General features: G+C 43.0%; 2 protein-coding genes across 3 annotated transcripts in view; both read right to left on the bottom strand.

Moving 5' to 3' along the window:
- The window catches only part of LOC149452041 (uncharacterized), an 860,283-nt gene that overhangs the window by 206,358 nt on the left and 626,103 nt on the right, over window positions 1-27,822 (bottom strand). For both annotated transcript variants that reach the window (XM_089689852.1, XM_089689853.1), the window contains 2 exons: window positions 12,485-12,598; window positions 11,264-11,377 (listed from right to left, as the gene is read on the bottom strand). In XM_089689852.1, the coding sequence (XP_089545978.1) occupies window positions 11,264-11,377; window positions 12,485-12,598 (228 nt within the window). The remainder of the gene's footprint in view (window positions 1-11,263; window positions 11,378-12,484; window positions 12,599-27,822) is intronic.
- Window positions 1,711-4,863, bottom strand: LOC149452043 (uncharacterized). Its single transcript, XM_089689849.1, has one exon. It carries the CDS (start codon window positions 4,861-4,863, stop codon window positions 1,711-1,713), a length of 3,153 nt encoding a protein of 1,050 aa, XP_089545975.1.

Raw genomic sequence — 27,822 nt, 5'->3', positions numbered from 1 at the left:
GGATTTCTTGATCAGTGTCTGGATCCACCAGGTAGAAATCGATATCTTCTTCTGAGTTTGTAGAAGACTGATCTGTTAAAAACTTGGGTCCTATAAACCAAATGGTTTGCGTGAGGACAACTGCTGGCACTGACCTCGTGGCAATGTCGGCGGGATTCAAACCAGTCGGGACATAGTTCCATTGTTCAGGTCTACTGACTTTTCTTATTCGTTCTACCCTGTTAGCCACGTACACATAGAACCTTCTTACACTGTTGCATATGTAGCCAAGTACGACCTTGCTGTCAGTATAGTACTTAACCTGATCAATTTCAGTGTCCATTTCATTTTGCAGGAATTCTGCAACTTCGACAGCTAGGGTTGCTCCACACAGTTCTAATCTTGGAATAGTGTGAGCCGGTGTTGGAGCTAACTTGGCTCTTCCTAGAAGAAACCCGACATGGGATCTCCCGGAGGAATCTATGATCTTGAGATAAGCCACGGCCGCTATAGCCTCGGTGGACGCATCACAAAAGATATGGATCTCTTTCCTCTGACTTCTTGAAGTTGAAGTAGGTGAATAGCAGCGTGGGATATTAAGTTCTTCCAATACTTTCAAGGAGTCTCTCCATTTCTCCCATTTAGGTAGTAGGTCTACTGGTAGAGGGGCATCCCAATCTGTCACTCTCTCAGTAAGCTGACGAAGTATGGATCTCCCTTGGACGGTAACTGGAGTCACGAAGCCTAGGGGATCGTAAAGACTATTGACAGTTGACAGGATTCCTCGTCTGGTGAATGGCTTCTTGGTGTCAGAGACCTGAAAGGTGAATGCATCTGAAGTTACATTCCAGAGAAGACCGAGACTCCTTTGCGTGGGTAGGCCATCTACTCCCAAATCCAAATCCTTCAAATCTTTAGCATGATCTTCCGGATTAAAAGCCTTCATTACTTCACTGCTATTAGATGCGATCTTATGAAGCCTTAAGTTAGCAGTCAACAGGAGCTGTTGAGTTCTTTTTATCAGATTGATGGCTTCTTCAGGTGTTGGGAAGGATTTCAGACCATCATCTACATAGAAATCTCTCTCAATGAATTGCCTGGTGGCAAATCCAAATTCCTTTTCACCTTCCTGTGCTGTTCTTCTCAGTCCATAAGTTGCCACGGCAGGAGATGGACTATTGCCAAAGACATGGACTCTCATGCGATAATCTATCACCTGATCCTTAATGTCATTGTTGCGGTGCCACAAGAATCTGAGATAATTTCTGTGGTCTTCTTTGACTACGAAACAGTGGAACATCTGTTGGATGTCAGCTGTCACAGCAATGGGTTCCTTCCTGAACCGTATCAACACTCCTACAAGGTTGTTCGTTAGATTTGGACCTGTTAGAAGAACGTTGTTTAAAGAAGTTCCTTTGAACTGAGCGCTTGAGTCGAAGACGATTCTGATTTGCTCCGGTTTACGAGGATGGTAGACTCCAAAGGATGGAAGGTACCAGCATTCTTCGCCTTCTACAAGATCTGGTGCTGGCTCGGCATGATGGTTATCTAGAATCTTCTGCATGAATGCTAGAAAGTGATCTTGCATCTCAGGTTTGTTGCGTAGAGTTCTCTTAAGTGCAGCAAATCTGGCTAAAGCTTGTTCTCGATTGTTAGGGAGAGTAAGCCTTGGTACACGAAAAGGTAATGGAGCTACCCAACTGTTGGAGTTGTCCTTGAAGAACTCTTCATTCATAATCTTGATGAACTCCTTGTCTTCGACCGAAGGAGCAATCTTGTTGTCATCACAAGTAGTCTGGTACACTGCATCACCAAGATCCTTGTGAGAGTGAGCTTGCAAGTAATGCCTTGGAGTACTTGATATGGAACTTCAGGACTGAAATCAAGTCTTTCCTTCACATAATAGTGCAATGGACATTTCATCGATCGATAGGTGTATGATCCCTCCACATTAGTTTTGTAAGAAGCTACATCCAAGAGTTTGTGAGATCGATCTAAACAAACTTCTCCTATTATCACCCATCCAAGATCAAGTTTCTGGGCATAAGGAGCATCATCTGGACCGTTGCATAACTCTCTTATTTTATGAACTCTAGGAATGTCTCTCCCTAGAAGAATCAAGATCTTCGCATCCTTGCTAAGTGTAGGAATGCATTTAGCAATGTGGCTCAAATGAGGGTGATGATGTGCAACCTCAGGTGTGGGGATCTCTTCTCTGTTGTTCGGTAGTTGATCACATTCGATTAGAGTAGGAAGAGGAAACTCTATGTTCTCATATTCTGATGCCACTATAAAGCCATGGGCCCTTCTTCCAGAAGTATTGACCCTTCCTGCGCATGTCTGCAAGGTATAGGACCAGGCCTCTCCATGAATGTTGAATAAGTCAAAGAATTCTGTACTTGCCAACGAGCGATTGCTCTGATCGTCTAGTATGGCATACATTTTTATGGCATTTTGTGGACATCCTTCAGGAAAAACCCTTACAAGACATATCTTGCTGCAAGACTTGCTATGAAGCCCTTCTCCACACACCTCTGTACATCTTGTGGTTACGGGGTCAGCATGTTGCTCAGTTCTCTCCCCGCCATCATCTGAGGTGGTCTTGGGGTTGCTGCCGGGCGAAGGTTTCCTTTTGAACAGGTCTGCATGGAGTGCGTCCACATGCCTCGCACTGTTGCACAGGGAACATCTGATGGCGATCTTACAGTCTCTAGCGAAATGATCGGAGGATTCACAACACTTAAAACAGATATTATGTTCTTTGAGAAATGTCTTACGTTCTTCAATAGGCTTGTCCTTAAATGCACGACATTTGGAGAGAGAATGTGGTGCATTATGAATGGGACACTGTTGATCAAGATTACTTGCCTTGGTATCTTGTAATTTAGTGTCTGTAGCCAAGACGTTGGACGTGATAGCGGTCTTCCTCACGGCAATAGGATGCCTTAAGTCCCTGAATTTACTGTTGGTGGCAATACCCTTTGAAGTAGTTAAAGGAAAGATGGTTGTATCTGGATACAGGAAGCTTGGGTCATTCTTGGTTCTTGCGATCTTCCTGACGAACTCTGCAAAATAGGAAAAGGGGGGAAAAGAAACATGGTGTTCATATTTATACTTTGATCCTACGCTAGTCCACTTTCCCTGGAGATGACTAGGCAACTTTGCTACAATAGGATTTACACCCTGAGCAGTGTCTAAATAGCTAAGACCTGGCAAACTAGGATCTGACTTAGCAATTTCAAGTTCATGAAGGAGGTCACCTAACTCTCTAAGCCTATGATTGTCCTTAACAGAAATCTTAGGAAAGTCCTTTAGTCTCTGGAATAAGGCAGATTCAATGACTTCGGGGCTCCCATAGTCTTGTTCCAGACGTTCCCAGGCAGCATTGAGGCCTGCTTCAAAGTTGTAAATGTAGACGGATTTAAGTCTCTTTACTTGTTCTGAAGATTGACGCCCCAACCACCTTATTAGTAAGTCAAGTTCTGCTTGAGGTTCAATATCCAAGTTCTTGGTTACCGCCTTAAATGTAGATCTCCAACTCCTATAGTTCTCTGGGGGGTCGTCGAATCTAGACAGTCCAGTAGTAATTAACTCTCGCCGAATCATGTACTTGCTGAACTCTGCAATATCAACCCTTTCAGTTTTTACATCCACAGGTGATACTGCTGGTGCACCATCTTGAATCATGGTTGGTATCTGATGCTGGCCGATAGGTGGAGAGAAAGGTATTGCAGATGGGTTCAATCCAGGTAAGGGTCTGGTGTCTGAAGATCTCTGTGCGTTTGAAGTTGAAGTTAACTGTATTAAAGGAGGTATAGAGTTCACTCTGTAGTCTTCTGTTGTGCCCTTGTAATCTCTATTCACATATGTTTGTAGTGGCACATGAGCTGGATAGTTTGGTACACTTAATTTTGTGGCACGTGGTAGTTGTGGAGTGTCTCTGTTGGAAGGTGCGTCTGGTTGATCAGCTTGCTTTGACGACATGTTGCCTTCTGATTGACTTGCTGGATGATTATGGGAAGAATCTCCAACTGTAGGTGGAACTGTATCGTCGTGGTTCTGGGTTAAGACAAACTGTAGGGTCCTTTCAACAGGGTCTTGACAAGCAGCCAAGCTGGGACAATATGCTCCTTCTTCTTCTAAAAGGGCTTGTTCCAAGACGGATAATTCCGCTAAGGCTACTTCCTTTTCTCTATTTTTCTGAAGGATTTCTAGCTGGGCCTCTGATTCTGCTTGTATTCGTTTAGCTTCTGCCTTGAAGGCTGCTTCTCTTTCAGAACAGGTGGCTTGAACCTGGGCTACTGCAACCTTTTGGCGAGCTTTGAGTATTTGGTCGCTCAATGTTGACCTTACAGAGCAGGACCGCAATGACTTAGAAGATGATTTATGATATGAGCGGGCAGACCTATTTGATTTTCCTGAGTGTCTGGAAGAAGCAGATATACAAGATGCAGTTTCATGTAGTTGTGCTAATCTACCCTCTATCTGTGTCTTTGCTTCAAGATAAGTGGTATGTCTCTGCTGGTCAGTAGAAATAAAGTTCTTTAATTCTATTGAAGCTTCCTCTACATTGGAATGTGACAAAAGGGAAGAGTACTTTTCAGAAAGTCTTTTATAATTCTCAAATGCCTTCTTAACCCTTGAGAGGGCAGTGTTCAATTGCTCAGAATTGTTGCTAGTTTCATTACTGGCTGTTATACAACTTAAAGTTTTCTCCCATAATGCAGTCAGGTTACTGTATGTCTCTTCCTTACTTGCATCATAAGCCTCCCTTGCCTTCAAAGATGGATGAGGGGCTCTAACAGGACGAGCAGAATGCAGCATGGTGTCTGTTTTATCTTGATTACATGCAGGTGACTCATCAGTGGGATCTCTGTCAGACATAATGACAAGTGCTGTAGTTTTAATGTCTTGTTGGAAATCTGCAGAAACTCAGCTCTGTAGTTACTTTTATTTGCAAGCAGGCTGAGCTGGGGAGCTGAATGTCTATTGCAATGAGGCAGCTAGAGCAGCAGCCTGGCTCACACTGGATGCTTCACTCAGTGCACAGACAAGATTACTGTTCTTCATACAGGAGAATGGTTACTCACAGTTCTGAAGCTGCAGAGATGGCTGTGTGATGAATTCTCATGGAGATTTACTGGAAATTTACTGTTCTGTCTTGGCATCGGTTGTACTTGTGGCGAGATTCATTTAGACCCAGTCTGTCAGAATGTGTGCAGCAAGTTGAATGATCGCCTTAACAGATAGTTTACTCAATGAATAACAACTTCAGAGGTATTTTCCAATGCTTCTTTATACTTCAAGGTAGCAAAGGTGTGAACATAAAGGTGTTTTCATAGGTAAATTTCCAGTAATGTACATAGCCTCCTCACTCTACAGCATCTTGATAACCACTAAACTAAAATGTTGCACCAGGAAATGAAGGTGGAAGCAACCAACTAGTCAGAAACAGCAGGGGTGTGTGGATGATACCAAATAACATTATAACATAACATGTAAATAACAACAGCTAAACAGTAAAGCTGCGTGGCAGCACAAATGGCGACAAACTGCATACGCTTTTAATATCCATAGGCAATGTTTTAAAAACCTTTACAAGCTACCATTTTAGATTTACAGAGGAGGTCTAGCATTAGAATTACTGCTCTTGATCCGACGGTAAAGGCGATACCTCACATGCATGGTTCAACCGCTGTTTACATACTGGCACAGGGTCAACGCTCGCGGTCTATCAGACTCTAGATCGCTCCTCTGCCCTTACATTATGTAATCAAACCAAGATCGGTGTGTTCAGATGCTTTGCCGATTTACAAATGGTGCTGTTTTTATCCTGCAAAACTGAAGTGATGCAATGTTCATAGTTTCCGATTTCTTAGACTATAGACTATGTCACCATTCTGGTCTCCAATCAGCTCTATGGTCAGCTGGCAGCAACACCGGCTGCATTCTCAGGTTTCCCCCGATGGCACGGGAATGCCCCAGAAGGCAGTGGAAGGCAACGGGGGGAGGGGGTTATCATCTCCCACTGCTTGTAAAAGCACTCCGGCAGCTAATCAGCCATTAGGATTGCTATCACATGAAAGCCGGTCGCCGGCTGAAAAAAACTATGCCATGTTGATGCCTGCAGCTGTAGGCATCATCCCAGTATAACCATTCAAAGTCCAGGGATGTACCAGTACATCGCTGATCATTGCTGGTATATACAGTATGCTATGTTCTTTTTTTTTTTTTTTTGTATGAAGCTTGTGGACTGAATGAAAAAAAGAGAAGAAATCTCTGCCAGAAAAAGTGTGTGGTATGCCCACCATTAGAATATACCGCCCTGCATCCACCCACTTCTAATGATGGGCACACATTAAGACACACGGTGCCGCATGTGCCAGTTCCAAGATTGTACAAATGTCTAAATAGTGGCACGCTTGAAAACATGTCCACGTATGTCACGGATCCAACCCACATGCCCACAGCGACTAGCTAACCGAGGCATGCACTTCCGGCCGTGACTTGGGGTAAAGAGGGAATAAGGGGGACTTACGTTGAATATATATAAGACCGGTCGTGATACACTTTCACAGGCCGCACTACCTCTGGCCACCACTAGAGGGAGACTCCAGTCCAGCTGGCTGACCACACACAGGCAGATACGAATCTTATATACAATCTGGTGCACGCTAAGGGTTGGGGAGCAATCTAGCAATTGGCACACCCTTCTAGGATTCCTCCAGCTATCCTACAAGCTACAACCCCAGTGTTAATCACTCTTCCACTGTCCATACACCCCCACACCAGACACACAACAATCGGTAGCTTGCCACCACCCAACAGTTTATCCGCAGACTGGTCTGCTGGGCCACCATACACACAGATATCCTACTTTACAATCTGCATGCAATCTGCCAACACGCAGTGCAATTGCATACAAATAGGCAATGAACTTGGCTGAGCATATAAAGACAATGCAATACAATACAATCTCTCCAGAGATATGAGACCGAGTTTATGTACCCAGAAGTCACTTATTCATTTTATGCTTCAATATCCCGAAAGTGGGCAGTGGATAAACTATGTACATAAACTAAGTATAAAAAGTTACAGAAAATACAAAAAATACACACAATTGGCTATTGATTATAAAATAAAAGGGAATAAAAACAGAAATAAAACTTTTACCAAGAGTTATCCTGTGACTGGAGCAAGTCAGAGAAAGTCCGCGATTCGCCAGTCAAATAGAACCGGCTCCGTACGAAATCACACTGTCCATATCTCAGGTCTTCAATTTATGGGAATATGGATGTAGGCTGTACATTAGCCCTTGGCCAATCAACTCTGGAGGGTGTTCCTGTACCAGCCCACAGGACATTGTGGGTACTGAAATGCCCAAAGTTGATTGGACCAGGAACAGTTTGAATCACCAACTCAAGGATTGAATTTCTGACACCAGCACATCAGTCCGATTGCGACAGTACCAATCACTGTTCAGCTGTCGCAATCAGGCATCATATAACTGTTTTCTGCGTTTCTCTTGGATTCTACATAGGCTACAAATACAGTTTTACATGCAGATATAGCCTACAGTGTTTCCAATCAGAAGGAAGTATTTTCATCTCTCTGCAACTAAAATTTTAGCTTTTATGAGAGATGAAATATATTCCCTTAATCTGCTGATACAGGTTAGAGCTCCTAGACACATCGGAGCCCTCTCTTGGTCTCCCTCTGACTCTGAAGCCGAAATGTCTGGAGTTCTTCTTCTTAGATTTTTAGAAGGCGACAAAGTCTGACTATGAAGGTGACAAGTCTTATTGACATCTACAGTTGCAAGAAAAAGTATGTGAACCCCTTAGGATTATGTGGAGTTTTGCATGAATTGGGCATAAAATGTGCTCTGATCGTCATCTAAGTCACAACAATAGAAGAACACAGTCTGCTGAACATAATACTACACAAACATTAGATGTTGCCATGGTTTAATTGCACATAACATGTAAACATTCACAGTGCAGGGAGGAAAAAGTATGGGAGGCCCTAGCTTAATGACTTCTCCCAGAGCTAATTGGAACCAGGAGTGAGCCAACCTTGACTCCAATCAGTGTGATGATATTGGATGTGTGCTTGACAGCTGTCCTGCCCTTAAAAAACACACACCTGTTTTGGGTTTACTGGTTTCAAGAAGCACTGTCTGATGTGAACCATGCCTCGCAGAAAAGAGCTCTCAGAAGACCTACGATCAAGAATTGCTGCCTTGCATGAAGCTAGAAAGGGTTACAAAAGTATCTCCAAAAGCCTTGATGTTCATGTGTCCATCTACAAATGGAGAACATTTAGCACTGTTGCTACTCTCCCTAGGCGTGGTCGTCCTGTAAAAATGACTGCATGAGCACAGCGCAGAATGCTGCATGAGGTAAAGAAGAATCCCAGAGTGTCAGCTAAAGACCTACAGAAATCTCTGGCACATGCTAACATTTTTGTTGACACATCTACAATAAGGAAAACATTAAACAAGAATGGAGTACATGGGAGGACACCACGGAGGAAGCCATTGCTGTCCAAAAAGAATATTGCAGCACGTTTGAAGTTTGCAAAAGAGCACCTGGATGTTCCACAGCACTACTGGCAAAATATACTGTGGACAGATGAAACCAAGATTGAGTTGTTTGGGAAGAACACACAACACTATGTGTGGAGAAAAAAAGGCACAGCACACCAACATCAAAACCTCATCCCCACTGTAAAACATGTCGGAGGGAGCATCATGGTTTGGGGCTGCTTTGCTGCCTCAGGGCCTGGACGGATTGTTGTCATTGATGAGAAAATGAATTCCAGAGTTTATCAAGACATTTTGCAGGAAAACGTACGACCATCTGTCTGCCAACTGAAGCTTTGCACAGGATGGGTGATGCAACAGGACAATGACCCAAAGCATACAAGTAATTCAACAAAACAATGGCTGCAACAGCACAGAATACGCCTTCTGGAGTGGCCCAGTCAGAGTCCTGACCTCAACCCAATTGAAATGCTGTGGCATGACCTTAAGAGAGCGATTCACACCAGACATCCCAAGAATATTGCTACATTGAAACAGTTTTGTGAAGAGGAGTGGTCCAAAATGACTCCAGATCGTTGTGCAGGTCTGATCTGCAACTACAGGAAACGTTTGGTTGAGGTTATTGCTGCCAAAGGAGGGTCAACCAGTTATTAAGTCCAAAGGTTCACATACTTTTTCCTCCCTGCACTGTGAATGTTTACATGTTATGTGCAATTAAACCATGGCAACATCTAATGTTTGTGTAGTATTATGTTCAGCAGACTGTGTTCTTCTATTGTTGTGACTTAGATGACGTTCAGAGCACATTTTATGCCCAATTCATGCAAAACTCCACGTAATCCCAAGGGGTTCACATACTTTTTCTTGCAACTGTATGTGTCACCTCCAGCCTAGAGGATGCTCTGTCCTTTCAGATGCTAATTAGTGACCATATGTCTCTGACTGAATTCTGAACACATCTTAATATTAACATGGAATGAAGCTAAATCTACAGTGTCATATCTCTACAGATCACATCTCAGCTACTCAAATCTTACATTTATGTCACAACGTATAAGTGGTACCCCATATGGAAAAAGGATGACACCAAGTCCCAAACTATCTTGCCACTTCTCCCCATGTAGTCTGGGCATCCAGGGGGCTCCACGTGACTATCTTTTCCCTCATAAAGCCAAAACTTATAAGTATAGTCTGTTGCCCTCTCACAGGTCTTATACATCTTGACCCCATATCTGGCACGTTTGCTGGGGAGAAATTGTTCCAATGCAAGGTGGCCAGAAAAATTATTGAGGGACTCATCAACACAGATTTTTTGCTGGGGAGTATAGATATCTGCAAATTTTTGGTTAAGGTGATTTGCGAGGGGCTGAATTTTGTGAAGCCGGTCAAATTCAGAGTCACCCCGAGGATGAGAGCGTGTATTGTCGTTGAAATGTATAAAACACATTATACTCTCATTTCTATGCCTGGCCATGGCAGCAGAGAACACGGCATATGATGACTTGGGTCTGTGGACCAATACAACCGCAATTCATTTCTTTAGTAATGCCCATGTTGAGGGTTAGGCCCAAAAAAAATGTAAATTTGGAAACCGTAATGGGTTTCCATGCGAATGGTCTGGCAAGGTTTGAATTTGGGTTGGCGGCGATATATTGTTGTGCATATAAATTGCTTTGATCCACAATCAACGCATACAGATAGTCCGTGAAAAACAGCTCCAAAAATCAAGGGGAGTAGTTTTGCTGTTTCCACCTGAATTCCTGGTTGGGCAGTGAATGGGGGAAATTTGGCTGCTGCAGAATTTGTGTACTGCCAATTGGGATTTGCAAGCACATCCGGAAGGATACTAGGGGCTCTATGGGCCTGTGTGCGAATTCTTGGTGACTGCAGGACACTACTTGTGCTCGCCACCGCACCAGCTTGTACTGCACTTATGGGACTCGTCACGTCACCAAGTGATACTGCAGTGCTGGTATTATTATAATACAGGATTTATATAGCGCCAACAGTTTGCTCAGCGCTTTACAATATAACGGGAGACAATACAGCAACAATACAGTTCAATACAAGAGGGTTAGGAGGGCCTGATCCTGGGAGCTTACAATCTAAGAGGTATGTGAAAGACCAGGATGTATTAGAAACAGTGTGCTGAAAACTGACAGGGAGGAGAACGCCATTGAAAACAATGCAGCCTTCCTCCCCGTCAGTGTTTGCCGAAGCCTGGCAGGCTCCGGCCACCATCGGTGCCGCGGGTAGGGCGGTCGTGCGCCTTGCGAGTGCCCCCTACCCCGAAATGTAGGATCACGTTTATATACATGATCCTGCGCACAGGGGCAGTATATGTCCCCTAGTGGTTAAAAAATGCACTTACATTAACAAAGGAAACAATGCAATTTCTATTAACAGCAGGGCCACGGCTCCCACTTCACTTCCAAGTACAGCTGTTAATCAAGTTACCCAGCAGAACGAGGCCTGGGTGTGCTGCCTGCTCGCAGTATATATGGTGGTAGTTGGAGCTGTAAGAATTAGGAGTACGTGTGGATAATGTTACAATCACTGGTGCAAATGCTTGTCTGAGCTAGGCGCAGGTAGTTCTTAAGGAAACTACTACCAGAACGGTGTCATTACCAGTATTTTGAATTCATGTGAATGTCCCCCACAAACTTATATGTCCTAACAGATGTATCATTTGTGCAGATTGTGCAGCTGTAAACATATATATTAAAAGAAAACACTTACACGGCTCATATATCATGATATCCTCTTCCATTCCATCTATTTCAGAGAGGAGCTCTTTTCTCTTGTCTTTATTGACGGTGTCAGGTAGTTTTTCCAGAGAGTTGGTAAGGAAATCTGGAAATTACAGAAGGTTTCAAGAAAATTCACACTTTTGCCAGAACCTTTGCACATCTATGTACACATCACATCTACAGTCTATAGTACAAAATCTTTATAACTAAAGCCCAACTCCAAGAAAAATGACATTTAAATAGTTTGTAGCACCCTCCTAGATAGGTGCTAGGATAAGAAGAGTACAGTTGGTTCCCCTGCTTGATAGGAGAACTGTTAGGAGAATTTACTTAGGCTTTCTGCTTAAGAGAGAGCTGAAATTGTTTAGTAATGCCTGCTCAGTGTGTTCAAGTGCCGCTAGTTCTGCCTCTGGCTTCCTCTGTATCCAAGCAATCTAGGAAGTTTTTGGATGTATAGGTGGAACTCATGCAGAACACAACATGGACTTTCTGGCACAGGGGGGAACTTACTTGGGGTCACTGACATCCCCTGTGACACCAATCCAGTGATCAGTGCAAAAAAAAAAAACAATGACACTGTATTAATGGCACTGGGGAGGAAGGGGTTAACATTAAAAGGCAATCAAAGGATTAACTGTGTGAGGGGAGTGTTTTACTAGGGGGTGGGGGGTGTTTACTTTACTGTTACACACTGTTCTGGAAAGCTGAACTCAGCAAAACAGAACAGTGTGCTGAAAACTGACAGGGAGGAGAGCTCCATTGAAAACAATGCAGCTGTGCTCCCTATAAGTGTTTGCTGGCAATCGCCGGGCTCCGGCGGGTAATCACCGGCCGGGATCTGGTGATTGACACCCATGGCCGTGATCGGTGCCGGGGGTAGGACAGCCCCCTACCAAGAAAACAGGATGACGTTTATAAACGTGATCCTGTGCACAGGGGCCACTTTGCCGCAGTATATGTAATGTGGGTGGTCCCCTAGTGGGTGAATACTGTTAATTATTGTGTATGTTGATACACATTGGTTCATAGTTGCTGACCTTCACCAGAGTTATTATCAAGTCAAATGCTATTCTGTTATTCTTGACTCAGTTACCCTGCAATTCAATATAAACGTCACATTGGTTTATACTACTCTGTGTGTGAGTCCATTTTGCAGGTGCAAATTATCTGGGTTAGCAGAGTAACATATATATTAAAAGAAAACACTTACATGGCTCATACATCATGATTTTCCTTTCCATCTCTTCCATTACAGAGCGGAGGTCCTTTCTCTTGTCTTTATTGAAGGTGTCAAATAGTTTTTCCAGAGAGTTGATATAGAAATCTGGAAATTACAGAAGGTTTCAAGAAAATTCACACTTTTGCCAGAACCTTTGCACATCTATGTACACATCACATCTACAGTTCAAAATCTTTATAACTAAAGTCCAACTCCAAGAAAAATGACATTTAAATAGTATGTAGCACCCTCATAGATAGGTGCTAGGATAAGAAGATTACAGTTGGTTCCCCTGCTTGATAGGAGAACTGTTAGGAGAATTTACTTAGGCTTTCTTCTTAACAGAGAGCTGCAATTGTTTAGTAATGCCTGCTCAGCACGTTCAAGTGCCGCTAGTTCTGCCTCTGGCTTCCTCTGTATCCAAGCAATCTAGGAAGTTTCTGGATGTATAGGTGGAACTCATGCGGAACACAGCCAGACATTCTGACACTGGGGGGAAATTGACTTGGGGTCACTGACATCCCCATCAGTGTCAGTGCAAAAAAAAAGCACTGACACTGTACTAATGACACTGGAGTGGAAGAGGTTAACATTAAAAGGCAATCAAAGGGTAAACTGTGTGAGAGGAGTGTTTTACTAGGGGTGAGGGTGTGTACTTCACTGTTACACACTGTACTGGAAAGCTGAACTCAGCAATCTGGAACAGTGTGCTGAAAACTGACAAGGAGGAGAGCTCCATTGAAAACAATGCAGTTGTGCTCCCTGTAAGTGTTTGCCGGCAATCGCTGGGTTCCGGCTGGTAATATTGGCCGGGACCCGGTGATTGACACCCGCGGCCACGATCGGTGCTGCGGGTAGTACAGCCCCCTACCAAGTAAACAGTATGACATTTATAAACATGATCCTGCACACAGGGGCCACTTTGCTGCAGTATATGTACTGTGGGTGGTCCCCTAGAGGGTAAATACTGTTATTTATTGTGTATGTTGATATACATTGGGTCATAGTGCTAACATTAACATGCTAACATTCACCAGAGTTATTATCAAGTCAAATGCTATTCTGTTATTCTTGACTCAGTTACCCTGCAATTCAATATAAACGTCACATTGGTTTATACTACTCTGTGTGTGAGTCCATTTTGCAGCTGTGAATTATCTGGGTTAGCAGAGTACATTGGTGTCAGCAAAGGGTGGACTCCATCAGGGGGTTCAGATTGCCAGGGATCCAAAACCTATTACTCAAGCAATGCTCAAGGGGGTAGTGCTACATTCAAAATCAGGGATAGTCCCTCGAAATCAGGGACAGTTTGGAGCTATGCCTGAGGTTGTGTCCGTACCCATAGCATAACATAGGCTGCCTGCACACAGCTCTAGCCACACAAACAATTGATTGACACTGGACAGGCTACAGCGCCTGTCATTCATGTGAATGTCATTCATGTGAATGAACCCCAAGATCTCAATTATACACAGAGCTTTTGTTTTTACTGCAATACAGTTTTAAATTTTAGATTTAGCAGGAATTTCATAGGTTATGTTGTGTTTTGTGTCCACTAATAATGATTTTATTATATTTTTAGTAAAAATATGATTTTTATATTTTTGAGGAGATGTCCTGTGATTTCTAACAGCAGCCCTAGGGCCCTGGGATGTGAAAAAGTATTTTAATTTGAATTTTATAAATATATAGTGGAGTCGATAGAAGTCATCACACATACTGTGGTACGCTTCATGTTGTGCACTTTTAGCCCACAGGACTTTGTTCACCATGAAATCACTTATGAGACAGAAACAGAAAGGGACACAATAACATACAGCACTAAGTAATGTTTAAAACAATATACACTGCTCAAAAGAATTAAAGGAACACTTTTTAATCAGAGTATAGCATCAAGTCAGTGACACTCCTGGGATATTGATCTGGTCAGTTAAGTAGCAGAGGGGGTTGTAAGTCAGTTTCAGCTGCTTTGATGTTAATGAAATTAACAACAGGTGCACTAAATGAGCAACAATGTGACGATCCCCAAAACGGTTTTACATGTGAAGGCCACTGACCTTTTTTCCCTACTCATCTTTTCTGACTGTTTTTACTAATTTTGCATTTGGCTAGGGTCAGTGTCACTACTGGTAGCATGAGGTGATACCTGGACCCTACAGAGGTTGCACAGGCAGTCCAACTCCTCCAGGATGGCACATCAATACATGCCATTGCCAGAAGGTTTGCTGTGTCTCCCAGCACAGTCTCAAGAGCATGGAGGAGATTCCAAGAGACAGGCACTCTAGGAAAGCTGGACAGGGTCGTAGAAGGTCCGTAGCCTCCCTGGCGGTATTCCCGAGTGTAGCTCGGGATTACCATGCGGCGCTGCTCCTGGATCCCTCGATCACTTACCTTGTCCTGCGCTCCCACGATGTCCCTCCTGCAGCGTCCCCTGTAATGTCCTCCGGCAGATGCCGGCATCTGTCATCTGGGTTCCATCCCCTACGAGCGTCGGGATGTATGGGGATGAAACGGCAGGAAATTTGAAAATGACAAAAAGTGACATTCACTAAATTCACTAAAATAACATAGTAAAACATTACTGTATCAAACCATTTCATATACATTTTGTCCCTAGTGCTTTGTCCTGTGCCCTGTCCCAGCACAGTCTCAAGAGCATGGAGGAGATTCCAAGAGACAGGCACTCTAGGAGAGCTAAACAGGGTCGTAGAAAGTCTTTAACCCATCAGCAGGACCGGTATCTGCTTCTTTGTGCAAGGAGGAACAGGATGAGCTCCGCCAGAACCCTAAACAATGATCTCCAGCAGGCCACTGGTGTGAATGTCTCTGACCAAACAATCAGAAACAGACTTCATGAGGGTGGCCTGGCACCATAGAGCTTGACTGGCATTTGCTACTCAATATCAGAATTGCCAGGTCCGCCACTGGCGCCCTGTGCTTTTCACAGATGAGAGCAGGTTCACCCTGAGCACATGTGAAAGATGTGAAAGGGTCTGGAGAAGCCATGGAGAATGTTATGCTGCCTGTAACATCGTTCAGCATGACCGTTTTGAGGGTGGGTCAGTGATGGCCTGGGGAGGTATATCCATGGAGGGATGCACAGACCTCTACAGGCTAGACAATGGCACCCTAACTGCCATTAGGTATCCGGATGAAATCCTTGGACCTATTGTCAGACCCTACGCTGGTGCAGTGGGTCCTGGGTTCCTCCTGGTGCATGACAATGCCTAGCCTTATGTGGCGGGAGTATGCAGGCAGTTCCTGGAGGAAGAAGGAATTGATACCATTGAATGGCCCCCATGCTTGCCTGACCTAAATCCAATAGAACACCTCTGGTATATCATGTTTCAGTCCATCCAACACCGTCAGGTTGCACCTCAGGCTGTCCAGGAGCTCAGTGATGCCCTGGTCTCCATCCCAGGAATCCATCTGTGGTCTCATTAGGAGCATACCCCGACATTGTCAGACATGCATACAAGCACGTGGGGGCCATACAAACTACTGAGTACCTTTTTGAGTTGCTGCAATGAAATTTTAGCAAAATGGACTAACCTGCTGCATAATCTTTTTACTTTGATTTTCGGGGTGTCTTTGAATTCCGTCCTCTGTATGTTGATCATTTTCATTTCCATCAAACGATGGGGCATCCTTACATTCCTAACACATTACCCAGTCCATGTCAATATAGAAATCCAGCATGATATTTTTCCCCATTGAGACCTGATGTGTTTTCAGAGAGTTCCTTTAATTTTTTTCAGCAGTGTATATTCACAAAGGTTAACATATAATAATCCTAATATTGTTCTAAGATTGAAGAAGGCAGTAAAAGCTGCTTTCACTCAGTTTCCAAAGTATGCTCACATTACATCCTTCACTGGCCAACAGCAGCTATTTCCCTAAGAGTGCATTCATACCTGAAAATGCACTGTGTCTGCGATCAACTGGGAGAACCCCAGCAGGCGATCCTGAGATTAGTGGGGAGTAGGCAGCGCCATTGAAAGCAATGGGAGGCTGCTGGTTCTCACACCTAATCGTGCCCACTAATATATAATCACTCAAGCAGTAGTCACATACAGTACGAGTGATTGGCCCTGAACGCAGACTACTTGACCCTGATTTACTATTGGGCATGGGCGCATATTCGTGGGTGAACACCCAATTTCTATGAGCGACCGTCTACTTTTACCCTGCAACGAGATTTACTATTGAGCGGCGCCCATAAGTAGACGCCCAATCGAATTTACTAACGAGACACACGCCCGGAATCAGACTCACAAAGCAGACTTGCTAAGAAGCATGTCTAACACCATGAAAAATCCCTGCAGAGACATGTTCACTTAGAAATTTGCTTTGCCAAATATCAGGACTTCACTTTAAACAATATCTGCTATTTCCAAAAAAATTAAGAATGTGTTAAAAATCGTTTTTTTAAAGGAAATCAACACAGTGAAAATCTAGACGCCCGAGCAGTGTCTTTGGCCGATATAAATGCACATGTGCAGAACACATTTTAGACATCCTCTGCAGGCGTTTGCTTTTTAGCCACTGCCCAATAGTAAATCTCTGTGTGGATTCCTCTGACAGCCGCCACTCGGTCGCGACTACTGTGTTTAACAAACAGCACTCGGCATATCTTCATGTAATCTAATTTGATTTCCTTAGTTCTAGTGATTCTATTTTTGTTTCTTATCCTTTATAATTATTTCTGTAATGATTTTACTTATTTCAAAGGTCTAGATAATATTTATTTTGACAGCTGAATGTAAATATAAAGGTCCGCAATAAAAAAAAAAAAAACAGCGTGGGTCCCCCCTCTCATCCATACCAAGCCCTTCAGGTCTGGTATGGATATTAAGAGGGAACTCCACGCTGAAATTTTTAAAAAAAACAGCGTGGGTCCCCCTCAATATCCATACCAGACCCTTATCCGAGCATGCAGCCCGGCAGGTCAGGAAAGGGGGGGGGACGAGCGAGCAGCCCCCCCCTCCTGAACCATACCAGGCCACATGCCCTCAACATGGGGGGGTGCTTTGGGGCAGGGGGGGCTCCCCCTCCCCCCAAAACACCTCTTCCCCATGTTGATGAAGACAAGGGCCTCTTCCCCACAACCCTGGCCGGTGGTTGTGGGGGTCTGCGGGTGGGGGGCCTATCAGAATCTGGAAGCCCCCTTTAACAAGGGGGCCCCCAGATCCCGGCCCCCCCCCCCCCCTACGTGAATGAGTCTGCGGTACATGGTCCGCGACTTATTCACAAAAAAAAAAAGTGTGGTGTAAAAAAAAACACAGTACAGGGTCTTTGAAAAGTCCTTTATTAAAACAATGTCCCCCGAAGTCGATCCAACGTCAATTTTGGCGGCGGCAGGGACCCGAAAAAAGAAAAAAAAAAGTTCCGCTCCCGTCCAAGGCTTCCAGCCTTGTGAAGAAAAGGCTAGCTGACAGTTCTTATATAGGTATGGGGCGGGGCCAGCTGGGGACATCATCCGAGTGACCCGCCCCATGTCACATGCTTGCTGTTCCCGGCTGGCCCCGCCCCCTACCTATATAAGAAATGTCAGCTAGCCTTTTCTTCACAAGGCTGGAAGCCTCGGTCGGGAGCGGAACTTTTTTTTTTTTCTTTTTTCGGGTCCCTGCCGCCGTGATTGACGTTGGATCTACTTCGGGGGACATTGTTTTAATAAAGGACTTGTCAAAGACCCTGTACTGTGTTTTTTTTTTTACACCACACTTTTTTTTTTAGTGAATGAGTCGCGGACCATGTAACGCAGACTCATTCATGTAGGGGGGGGGCGGGATCTGGGGGCCCCCTTGTTAAAGGGGGCTTCCAGATTCTGATAAGCCCCCCGCCCGCAGACCCCCACAACCACCCGCCAGGGTTGTGGGGAAGAGGCCCTTGTCCTTGTCCCCCCTGCCCCAAAGCACCCCCCCATGTTGAGGGCATGTGGCCTGGTATGGTTCAGGAGGAAGGGGGGGGCGCTCGCTCATCCCCCCCCTTTCCTGACCTGCCGGGCTGCATGCTCGGATAAGGGTCTGGTATGGATATTGAGGGGGGACCCATGCTGTTTTTTTTTTTTTTAATTTCAGCGTGGAGTTCCCCCTTAATATCCATACCAGATCCGAAGGGCTTGGTACGGATTGGAGGGGGGACCCAAGCAGTTTTTTTTATTATTTATTTAATTCACGGAAATAATTTAAAATTCAGCTGTCAGTGGGAAACCCTGAAACATTCCTTCTGTCCCTGCAGAGAGCTGCGCTATTATATTTGACATTAAAAAGTATAGAGACTGCAACATTGTATCTATTTGTATCCATTCCGGATATAGATGTTTTTATTCGGATACATATAGATACAATGTTGCAACCTTTATACTTTTTAATGTCAAATATAATAGCGCAGCTCTCTGCAGGGACAGAAGTAATTACTTCACTATTATATTTGCTGGCCATAGACGGGGCGAAAATCGGACAATTTTTTTTACCATTGGTGGTAACGTCGTCCCATTGAACAACCGATTTCTCATTTTTGTTTTTTTTTAAAAAACGGTCAGTTTTCGCCCCATCTATGGCCTGCATTTTTCTTTTTCTTCTTTTTCTTATTCTTTTTCTTATTCTTTTTTTTATTCTTCTTTTTCATTTTCTTCTTCTTTTTCTTGCAGGTCATGGCTCATGTGCAGATTTTTTATCTGTTAAAAGATCAGCCAATTTGCCGATCATTTCAGCTAAAATCGGCCGATCTGCAAAACCGGCCGATTTTTATCCAAATTTACCAATTAAAAAAAGTGGCAAAATCCCAAAAATGGCTGACCAATTAACCCACTAACGGCCCGAAAATCAGCGATTTTTTTTTTTGGACGATTTTAGACCCATCTAAAGCAGGCCATAGATGGGTCTAAAATCGGCCGATTTTTCTGCGGAAAACAAAAATCGAACGATTTTCGGGCCGTTAGTGGGTTAATTGGTCAACCGTTTTTCGGGATTTTGGCACATTGTTTTTATCAGTAAATTTGGAAAAAAAAATTTCCAACTTTACTGATAAACAAAATATGCTAAAATCCCGAAAAATGGCCGACCAATTATCCCACTAACGGAAGAGGCCCTTGTCCCCATTAACATGGGGACAAGGTGCTTTGGGGGAGAGCCCCCCTGCCCCAAAGCACCCCCCCATGTTGAGGGCATGTGGCCTGGTATGGTTCAGGAGGGGGGGCGCTCGCTCGTCCCCCCCCCCCCCTTTCCTGACCTGCCGGGCTGCATGCTCGGATAAGGGTCTGGTATGGATTTTGGGGGGATCCCCAAGCTGTTTTTTATTTAATTTCGGCATGGAGTTCCCCCTTAATATCCATACCAGACCCGAAGGACTTGGTGTGGATGGGAGGGGGGACCCCATGCCGTTTTTTATTTATTATGGTGCTGGTTTTTAAATGTAATTCTCCCTTTTTTTTTCTTCACTATAGCTCAGAAATTCACCTGTCACTTCCTCCAGCTAAAAGAGAAAGTTTTCTTGTAATTTATATCCCTAAAGGAAACAATGTTTACTTTGAGTTTATTAAAAGATAGAAAGTTTACTGTAACTTCGGGGAAAGTGACTTCTAAGCTTGTGAACTATAGTGAAGAAAAAAAAAAGGCTGGCATTTGCATTTGAAAATCGGTGCCGACATACACTTTGTATTACGAAAAAAATTATTAACAATTGTGTAAACCGAGGCATTATTTTCAATGGATTTTCATTCGTAAACCAAAAATTACATTAACCGAAGTGTGGGTAAACCGAGATACGCCTGTATTAGTATTGCAATCCTTTGTATTGGGATACATAGAACCAACATACATCTGAATTGGCAACATAGCACAACATTTGTGTCACATTGGAGATATCTGGCTAGTTACACTGACCTTGCCCATGGACCTAGGATTGATTCACACCACAGAAATACAGGCAGGTTTAGTGCTCAACAGCTCTGTGGATTAGTGGTTAGCACTACTGTCTCACAATGCTAGGGTTGCTGGTTTGAATTCCAACCACAGCAATGAATTTGCATGATCTCTGTGTGACTACCCTAACATATATGTGTTGGTGGCAGCATCTTTGCTTTCTGTTTAAATGATCCCTAGAATGTGAATTAGAATGAGGCCTTGTCTGTTCAAACACCTTTAAAGTAGCACCTTATGTGAATGTCAAACCATGGGATGAGATAAGGGCCTGGACTAATGATTGATTGGATAATGCTGGTTTGCACTCCACATCCTTTGGGAAATCCATAACAGACCCTTATCTGAGCATGCAGATACCGCATGCCTTCAAAGATTTATTTCCTTTGTTGAATTGCCTGCTTGGTTCACACTAGATGTGATTTAAAATTGTGCTTTTTGTTGGCAATTTCACCGTGTTTTCTGTAGATTTACCAATGAGCTATTGCGTTTTCAATTGTGTTTTGCATTGCGATTTCTATTGTAGTCTATATGTGAAATCGCTACAAAATGCTGAAAAAGTTAGACGAGAACTACTTTTGAAATTGTGCTGCAGCAAATCGCTTACGTTAAGACACTCACATCCACATTCATTAGATCGGATATCAGTTACAATTTCAATTCCCAAATCGCACCTAAAATCGTGCACCCTGGATGCGACTTGGCATGCGATTTGCATAGCATGCGACTTGCAAATTGTATGCCAAGTCGCACCCTATTGTCTGCTATTAGAGCAGTCACATGGGTGCGTTTCCGACACTGATTTCTAAAGTAGTACATGTACTACTTTTGTGACGATTTGCATAGATATCTGTGTCAGATGTCTTGCAAATCGTAAGGAAATCAGCATCTTCACTGTACGTCGCACAATTTCTAAATCGCCTTTGATGTGACCGCGGTGTTTTTCCAATTTATGGGAAATACCACATACTAGCAAAAGTGAATTGACATTTTCAGTATTGCATGCGAGATGTGGTCATGTGACTGCCTTAACTCATGCGATAATCTGGAGTGAATTGTGCCCATAGGGCCAAGAAATATTGCCAATAGGGTTCCCTTTCACATCTCTGTTCAATGTTCTGTTGGATGCTGCACAGGTACAGTTCACTGTGGCTTTCTTTCTGACTCTGATTTGTGGGGCCTGTATACCAAGGGTTAACGCAGGTGGGCAGAGGATTCATCAGCTGCAAACACTTTCTCTGACCAAATGAATGACAGTGGTGGGTGTGGCCTACCTTATATATAGAGATGCAGTTGGGGCTGATTTTTGCCTGTTATAGGCACATTATTACTGCAAGTCCTTGTCTGTGGTGGTTTGGGGAGGAAGAGAAATTGTGGTGAATTGCCCCAGGCCACACTCACGCTGTGTTTTGATGTGGTCTGTAAATGTTTTGCATGTTCTTCCTTCTAAGGTGTTTGTGTGTTATTGTACAATGATTGTGTTTATTATCTTTGTATTGTAATCCTAACACATGTCCATTGCTCTGCTCTTCCAAGTTTGCTTTATTTAGAATGAAATGCAGTTTTCAGACAAACCTGGTGAGAAATGTATGTGTGGAGGATTTGGGGAGGGGGGAGGTGTTTATATTTTGGCATGTATGTATTTTTATATTGATATTTTGATCTGCAGCTTCTGTGAATAAGCCCAAGTGATATTAAGCGTTGGTTTCCTGCTGTAACCTGTGAAAGCACAGTTCATTATAAGTATAATCTTTTAGATTGTAAACTCTTATGAGCAGGACCGTTCTATTTTAGCAACATCAATCCTGGTGGTTTTTTTTTTTTTTTCCCACACCAAGATATTGAATGTAGCTTTTTGTTGCTGTCCAAATAAATGTGGAATGTGTATTTGATCAATAAACATTTGTACTATGTATTTTTGGGGGGATTATTTCACGTTCTAGTTGTATGTTGCACAGTGGCTAAATGGTTAGCACTTCCACCTGGTAGTACTAGGGTCGTTGGTTCAAATCCCAGCCATGGCACCTCCTGCCTGGAGTTTGCATGTTCTCCCTGTGCCTGGTTCCTCCGGGTACTCTGGTTTCCTCCCACACTCTAAAGACATGCTGGTAGGTTAATTGGATCCTGTCAAAATTGGCCCTAATATGTGTATGTATGTAAGTTAGGGCTCTTAGTATGCCCCTTGAGGGTTAGGGACTGATTTGAATTTACCACATCTATATGTAAAGTGCTGCGTAAATTGACAGCACTATATAAGTATCTGAAATGTACTAGCAGCCCTAACACTTATATTTGCTAGCTATATAATATGCCCAAATCTTCCTTGTTAGAGCGCACATGTTCAAGTATGTCCAAAATAACAAACCAAAAGCCCTCTATTGCAGGACAAGACCATGTTATGTACCAATGAATAGGTTATGTTCAATGTGCAGCTAGCTATTTTTTCTACAATCCTCTTAACAGTAATAAATTGGGCCCCCAATTTATGTTGACTTTGGGCCTTTACTGGCAAATATATATTCGCCAATGTCATATACACACAGTATAGCTGCAAGCATATATTCACCAATGCAAAATCTACAATAGAACTGCAAACATATACTTGAGAATGTCATATACACAATGGAGCCGCATGTAAAATTGCTATGGTGCACAAATAAACGCCAGGACGGCTGTTGGAGGAGGCGCTAGAGCAGCTATCATACCGGAAATACGTCATGACGTTTGCGGAAGGACGTTTGCACACACCCGGAACTGGGGAGTGTGAGTGGATGGGAGTGTAGTTAGGAGAGTTTAGTGGTAATTTGCAAGTCTATTTTTTTAGTTTTGTGAATTGTTCTTTTGTGGAATTCCAGACCACATCTGGACATGGCGAGATTGCTGTTCTCCACCGAGGAGCTGATCCTCATTTGCTGGGGAAACATTAGTAATTGTTGTATTTTCAGTTGAAAACATGTCCAATTCCTAGATCCATTGAGGTACATAGAGGTTCAAGGTTCTTCATAACTATACAGGTGGCACAGACACAAGCATACACCCAGGGCCACTGTTAGATATCATGGGGCCCCGTACAGCATACCTGACAGCCCCCCACCACCAGAGAAAATATCCAAATTATATTTATGGTAAAAATACACTAAAAACATTATTAATGGACATAATCCCAACCATATTCCTGTGAAATCTGAATGATAAAACTGTACTGAGTTCATAAATAAAGCTGTGTGTGTAATTGAGGTTTTGGGGCTCATGGGTGCTGTGGCCTGTAGAGTGGGAATCCGTGGTTGGTTTTTGTGGCTATCGCTGTTTGCAGGCAACCTATGTTACACTATGGAATTGCTGCAGGTCATAATTTGACAAGCATATGGGTGCAGGTGTACAGCCCTGAACACAGTAAGCATTCAGGGCTACTCCCCCACGCCATCACACCTGTCAGATTAAAACCTGTGTTCATACAGCTGCTGTGTCCCCATAGTGTAACAGGTGGCTCTAGCCACATAAACAACCCACTCATTCATGCTGTACAGGCCAGAGGACCGTTAATTTCAATGGCCTGCCTAATTTGTGGGAACATGCAAAAATACTGCAGGCATATTATTTTAAAAGTGTGTTGCACCTAACCGTGCACATCTGCAAAGGGCATTGCATTTCTTTGCTGTGCTGGAAAATGTGTGTTCTTGCATGCGTTTCTGCACCACCAATGGTGTGAACAAGTCCTAAGGGCCAGTTCACACTATAGAAACAGTCTAGATGTGTTCCTGATGCGTTTTTGCATGCCCTTTTGGCATGCATGTTTTAGTGTGTTCCAGTACATTTTGGACACGTTGCATTGCATTTTTGTATCCCTTCCAGTTAGTTTTTTCTACTTTATTTTTATTCAATTTAATTAGGGACGTGTGCGTTTTAGTACATTCAAGGACGTTTCAATGTGTTCCAGTACAGTTCTGTGCAGAAACAATGCAGCGTGGTCAACTTTGTTTACAGCACCTGCAATGCACTGAAAATGCAAGCGCTGATGTGAACTATGACATTGACAACCGTATAACCTTCTTTCTGTGCGTTTGTGATGCTGAAAAAGCAACTGAAACACATGTAGTGTGAACTGGTCCTAAAGATTATTAAAGGTAAGGGAACGGGACTGACCAGGGATTGTGAATTCAATCAGACTAGTGGTGATATACAATCAGCAATCGTATAATAATGTGAGATCTGAGCTGTAGCTGATAGAAAATGAGACACATTCACTTGATCAGTAAATAGTTAAAAAGAGTGGGGCGGTGATCCATAGATTTGCATATGGGACAGGTGATGATGGGGTGGGGGAGGGGGTCAAGTTGTATAAGAAGACAGATTTAAAAGAAGAGAAAAAAGTTACAATGAAATATACACAGCATGAAACTTGCACATTTCCTAATTGGCAGAAGAACAGGATGCAGGTAACATTCATCCACTTTCTAGTCATTAGGCAAAATCAGAATTGATTGATCAATATTCCTGGCACTGACACAACCCAGAAACTTGATCTCCATTTTTTTAATGTTCATAAATGTCAAGGAGCTTATAATCTAAGGGCAGAAACTCAGCCATGTAACTAGGTCCAATGAACCTAACAGCATGTCTTTTAAGTGTTGGCAGAAACACATCCATACAGGGAAAGCATACAAACTGGGATATAGTTATGACTGGGATTTGAACCCCTGACCCAAGTGCTGTAAGTTCTGAGCTCTAACCACTAAACTACTGTGGAAGACACAGTTTGAGATACAATGTAGAATAGTTACATTGTTTAAAAATTATAAAGCGAGCGCTGGTCAAATTATATAGACTACTAAAATGGTATTACACAAGATAAATATAACCATGAACAGTAGTGCATGAACTCGTGAAAGGTCATCCACTCCTGTGACAGTGTACTACACTATTAAGCACCTTTCTGGCTCCTGTGGCTGAGCTAATTTCTCCCCAGGACCATTTGGGCACCCACCCTGATGGATGGATGGATGGATGGATGGAGCTGGATGACTAACCCATAGCTGCCAGCATACCGCTGCACCCCCAGATGTGTGATGTGTATAACCCATGTGCATTAATACTTTTGTTCTGGTGAGTGTAGACCAGTCCCAAGGGTGGTTTACCTTTCACGAGTTCATGCACTACTGTCCGTCATGGAGAAACCACACGTACCATTCATGGGCACTCTCTGAGTTGGTACTCTGACACGAAGGACATTCCATTATTCAGGAATGATTATATGAACTTATTTTAGCACCCTTTACCATTTTACATCATTGTTGCAATTCTTTGCACTTTTTGGTTTTTACATGCGTTCATTATTGATCACATGCATTTATAGCGCTGCACTTGTCTTTAACATAGAATAGTTATGTGATTAAAGAGAATGAAGATATATAATTATATTGGGAAATTAGAAGTATATAAATTATTTGAGATATAAGTGTGAAAATGTTTAACATTTGAAAATAGAATGTATGACATTCATTAGTAAATGCATTACTTTCCTGATCATTTTGGAGAAACAGCAAAAAAAAAAAAAAATTATAATATAGATGCACTAATTATATTATTCTAAGTATTCTCTTTTGCTAATAGGAAAACGCCAATGTTAATAAAGCCCGCACTTGTGCGCCATCTAGCGAGTATATCCGGTATTGCACCTTAATATGTGCCAGACTCGATTCCACATTAACTAATAGCAAAGTAGACGTTCGTCTATGGAATTGCTAGACACTGCCCAGACGACTGACAGGTCTTGATTGATTGACCTGAGTCTGCCTGAATGGTCAGAGTCTGAAAGTAGACTCAAGTCTTAGTGAATCAGGGCCTTTGTGTCCAGGGTACATTTGCAAGTGAATTTTTCACAAGAGCTCTGTGATGTCTGACATTACTGAACTCTTTATGAAAATGCTAGATGCCTGACTGTCATGCTGATACTCTCTTCAACCTCTGAGTCAAGGACCAAAAGCAAATATGAATATCAGGAATGTCAGAAGACTTTATCTGCATACTTGTGCCAAGTCAATGAATCCAAGTGTTGATGACAGCCATAGCAGCCAGACAATTACTATTTGCAGAATTAAAAGTCAGCATTGACGACCTATGTGTTTCTCAAATAAAAGGGACATTTCATAAAAATGTAAACTTTACTTTATGGACCACCCCTACGCCATATATAATCAGAGTAAAAACAAATACCAAAAAATATAAAATACACTAACATGGGTCCTGGCTTTTAACAATTCCAGGAGATGTGATCACAACACCATGTCTCCTGCATGTTCAATATTGTGCTTAAGCTGGTCATATATTATACAATTTTCTTGTTCAATTTCCTTTAGATTTATCTTTAGCTATGTAGTGCAAGGGCCTGCCTAATTGCATACAAACTGAACGTGTTTAGGTTTGACCTCATATTATATGGTTTTGGAAAGTTGTACAAAAACATTGAATAATTTATGGCCAGCCTTAGGCATCCATGGGCTGTCAATTGATGTCAGTACCTCTGTTGTCTAGAAGAGGTTGCCAACATTGAGAAAGGTGGAAGGGTTACATATAAACTGCATGTCCATTACGTGGGCAGATTATTGGTTGCTTTCTCCATGTACAACTGGATTTTAGGGGTCCTCTGAATCCTTAACTGTAGAATATTGTAAATATATACAGTTGTGTTCAAAATAATAGCAGTCAGACATCACTAACCTGATCAATCACTGTTTTTGGTAGAAATGATATTTCTACATGGCAAATAATTTACTAGCAGGTGTAGTAGAGTAATAGAAATCCAACAGACCCAACAGTCATGACATGCATGCTGCTGATTCTGTGTCATTGAATCACTAATTGAAAAAGGTATAAAGTTCCCTGTGAGTACTGTTACAATTAGAAGACGCCTATGTGAAGCCAAGCTATCTGCAAGAAGCCCCCGCAAAGTCCCACTGTTGAAAAAAAGACATGTGCTGAAGAAGTTACAATTTGCCAAAGAGCACATTGACTGGCCTAAAGAGAAATGGCGCAACATTTTGTGGACTGATGAAAGTAAGATTGTTCTTTTTGGGTCTAGTGGCCGGAGACAGTTTGTCAGACGACCCCCAAACACTGAATTCAAGCCACAGTACACTGTGAAGACAGTGAAGCATGGTGGTGCAAGCATCATGATATGGGGATGTTTCTCATACTACGGTGTTGGGCCGATTTATCGCATATCAGGGATCATGGATCAGTTTGAATACATCAGAATACCTGAAGAGGTCATGCTACCTTATGCTGAAGAGGAAATGCCCTTGAAATGGGTGTTCTAACAAGACAACGACCCCAAACACACCAGTAAACGTGCAACATCTTGGTTCCAGACCAACAAGATTGACGTTATGGAGTGGTCAGCCCAATCCC

Source organism: Staurois parvus, unplaced genomic scaffold, assembly GCF_062004578.1.
Source record: "Staurois parvus isolate SC_StPar_1 unplaced genomic scaffold, SC_StPar_1.0 ptg000500l, whole genome shotgun sequence".
Classification (NCBI taxonomy): Eukaryota; Metazoa; Chordata; class Amphibia; order Anura; family Ranidae; genus Staurois; species Staurois parvus.
Note: the sequence above shows the minus strand (reverse complement) of the source record. Positions and strands in the feature narration are given on the sequence as shown.

Excerpts from the sequence above, each read along its gene's own strand:
- LOC149452043 (XM_089689849.1), bottom strand. The coding sequence starts at position 4,863 with ATGTCTGACAGAGATCCCACTGATGAGTCACCTGCATGTAATCAAGAT.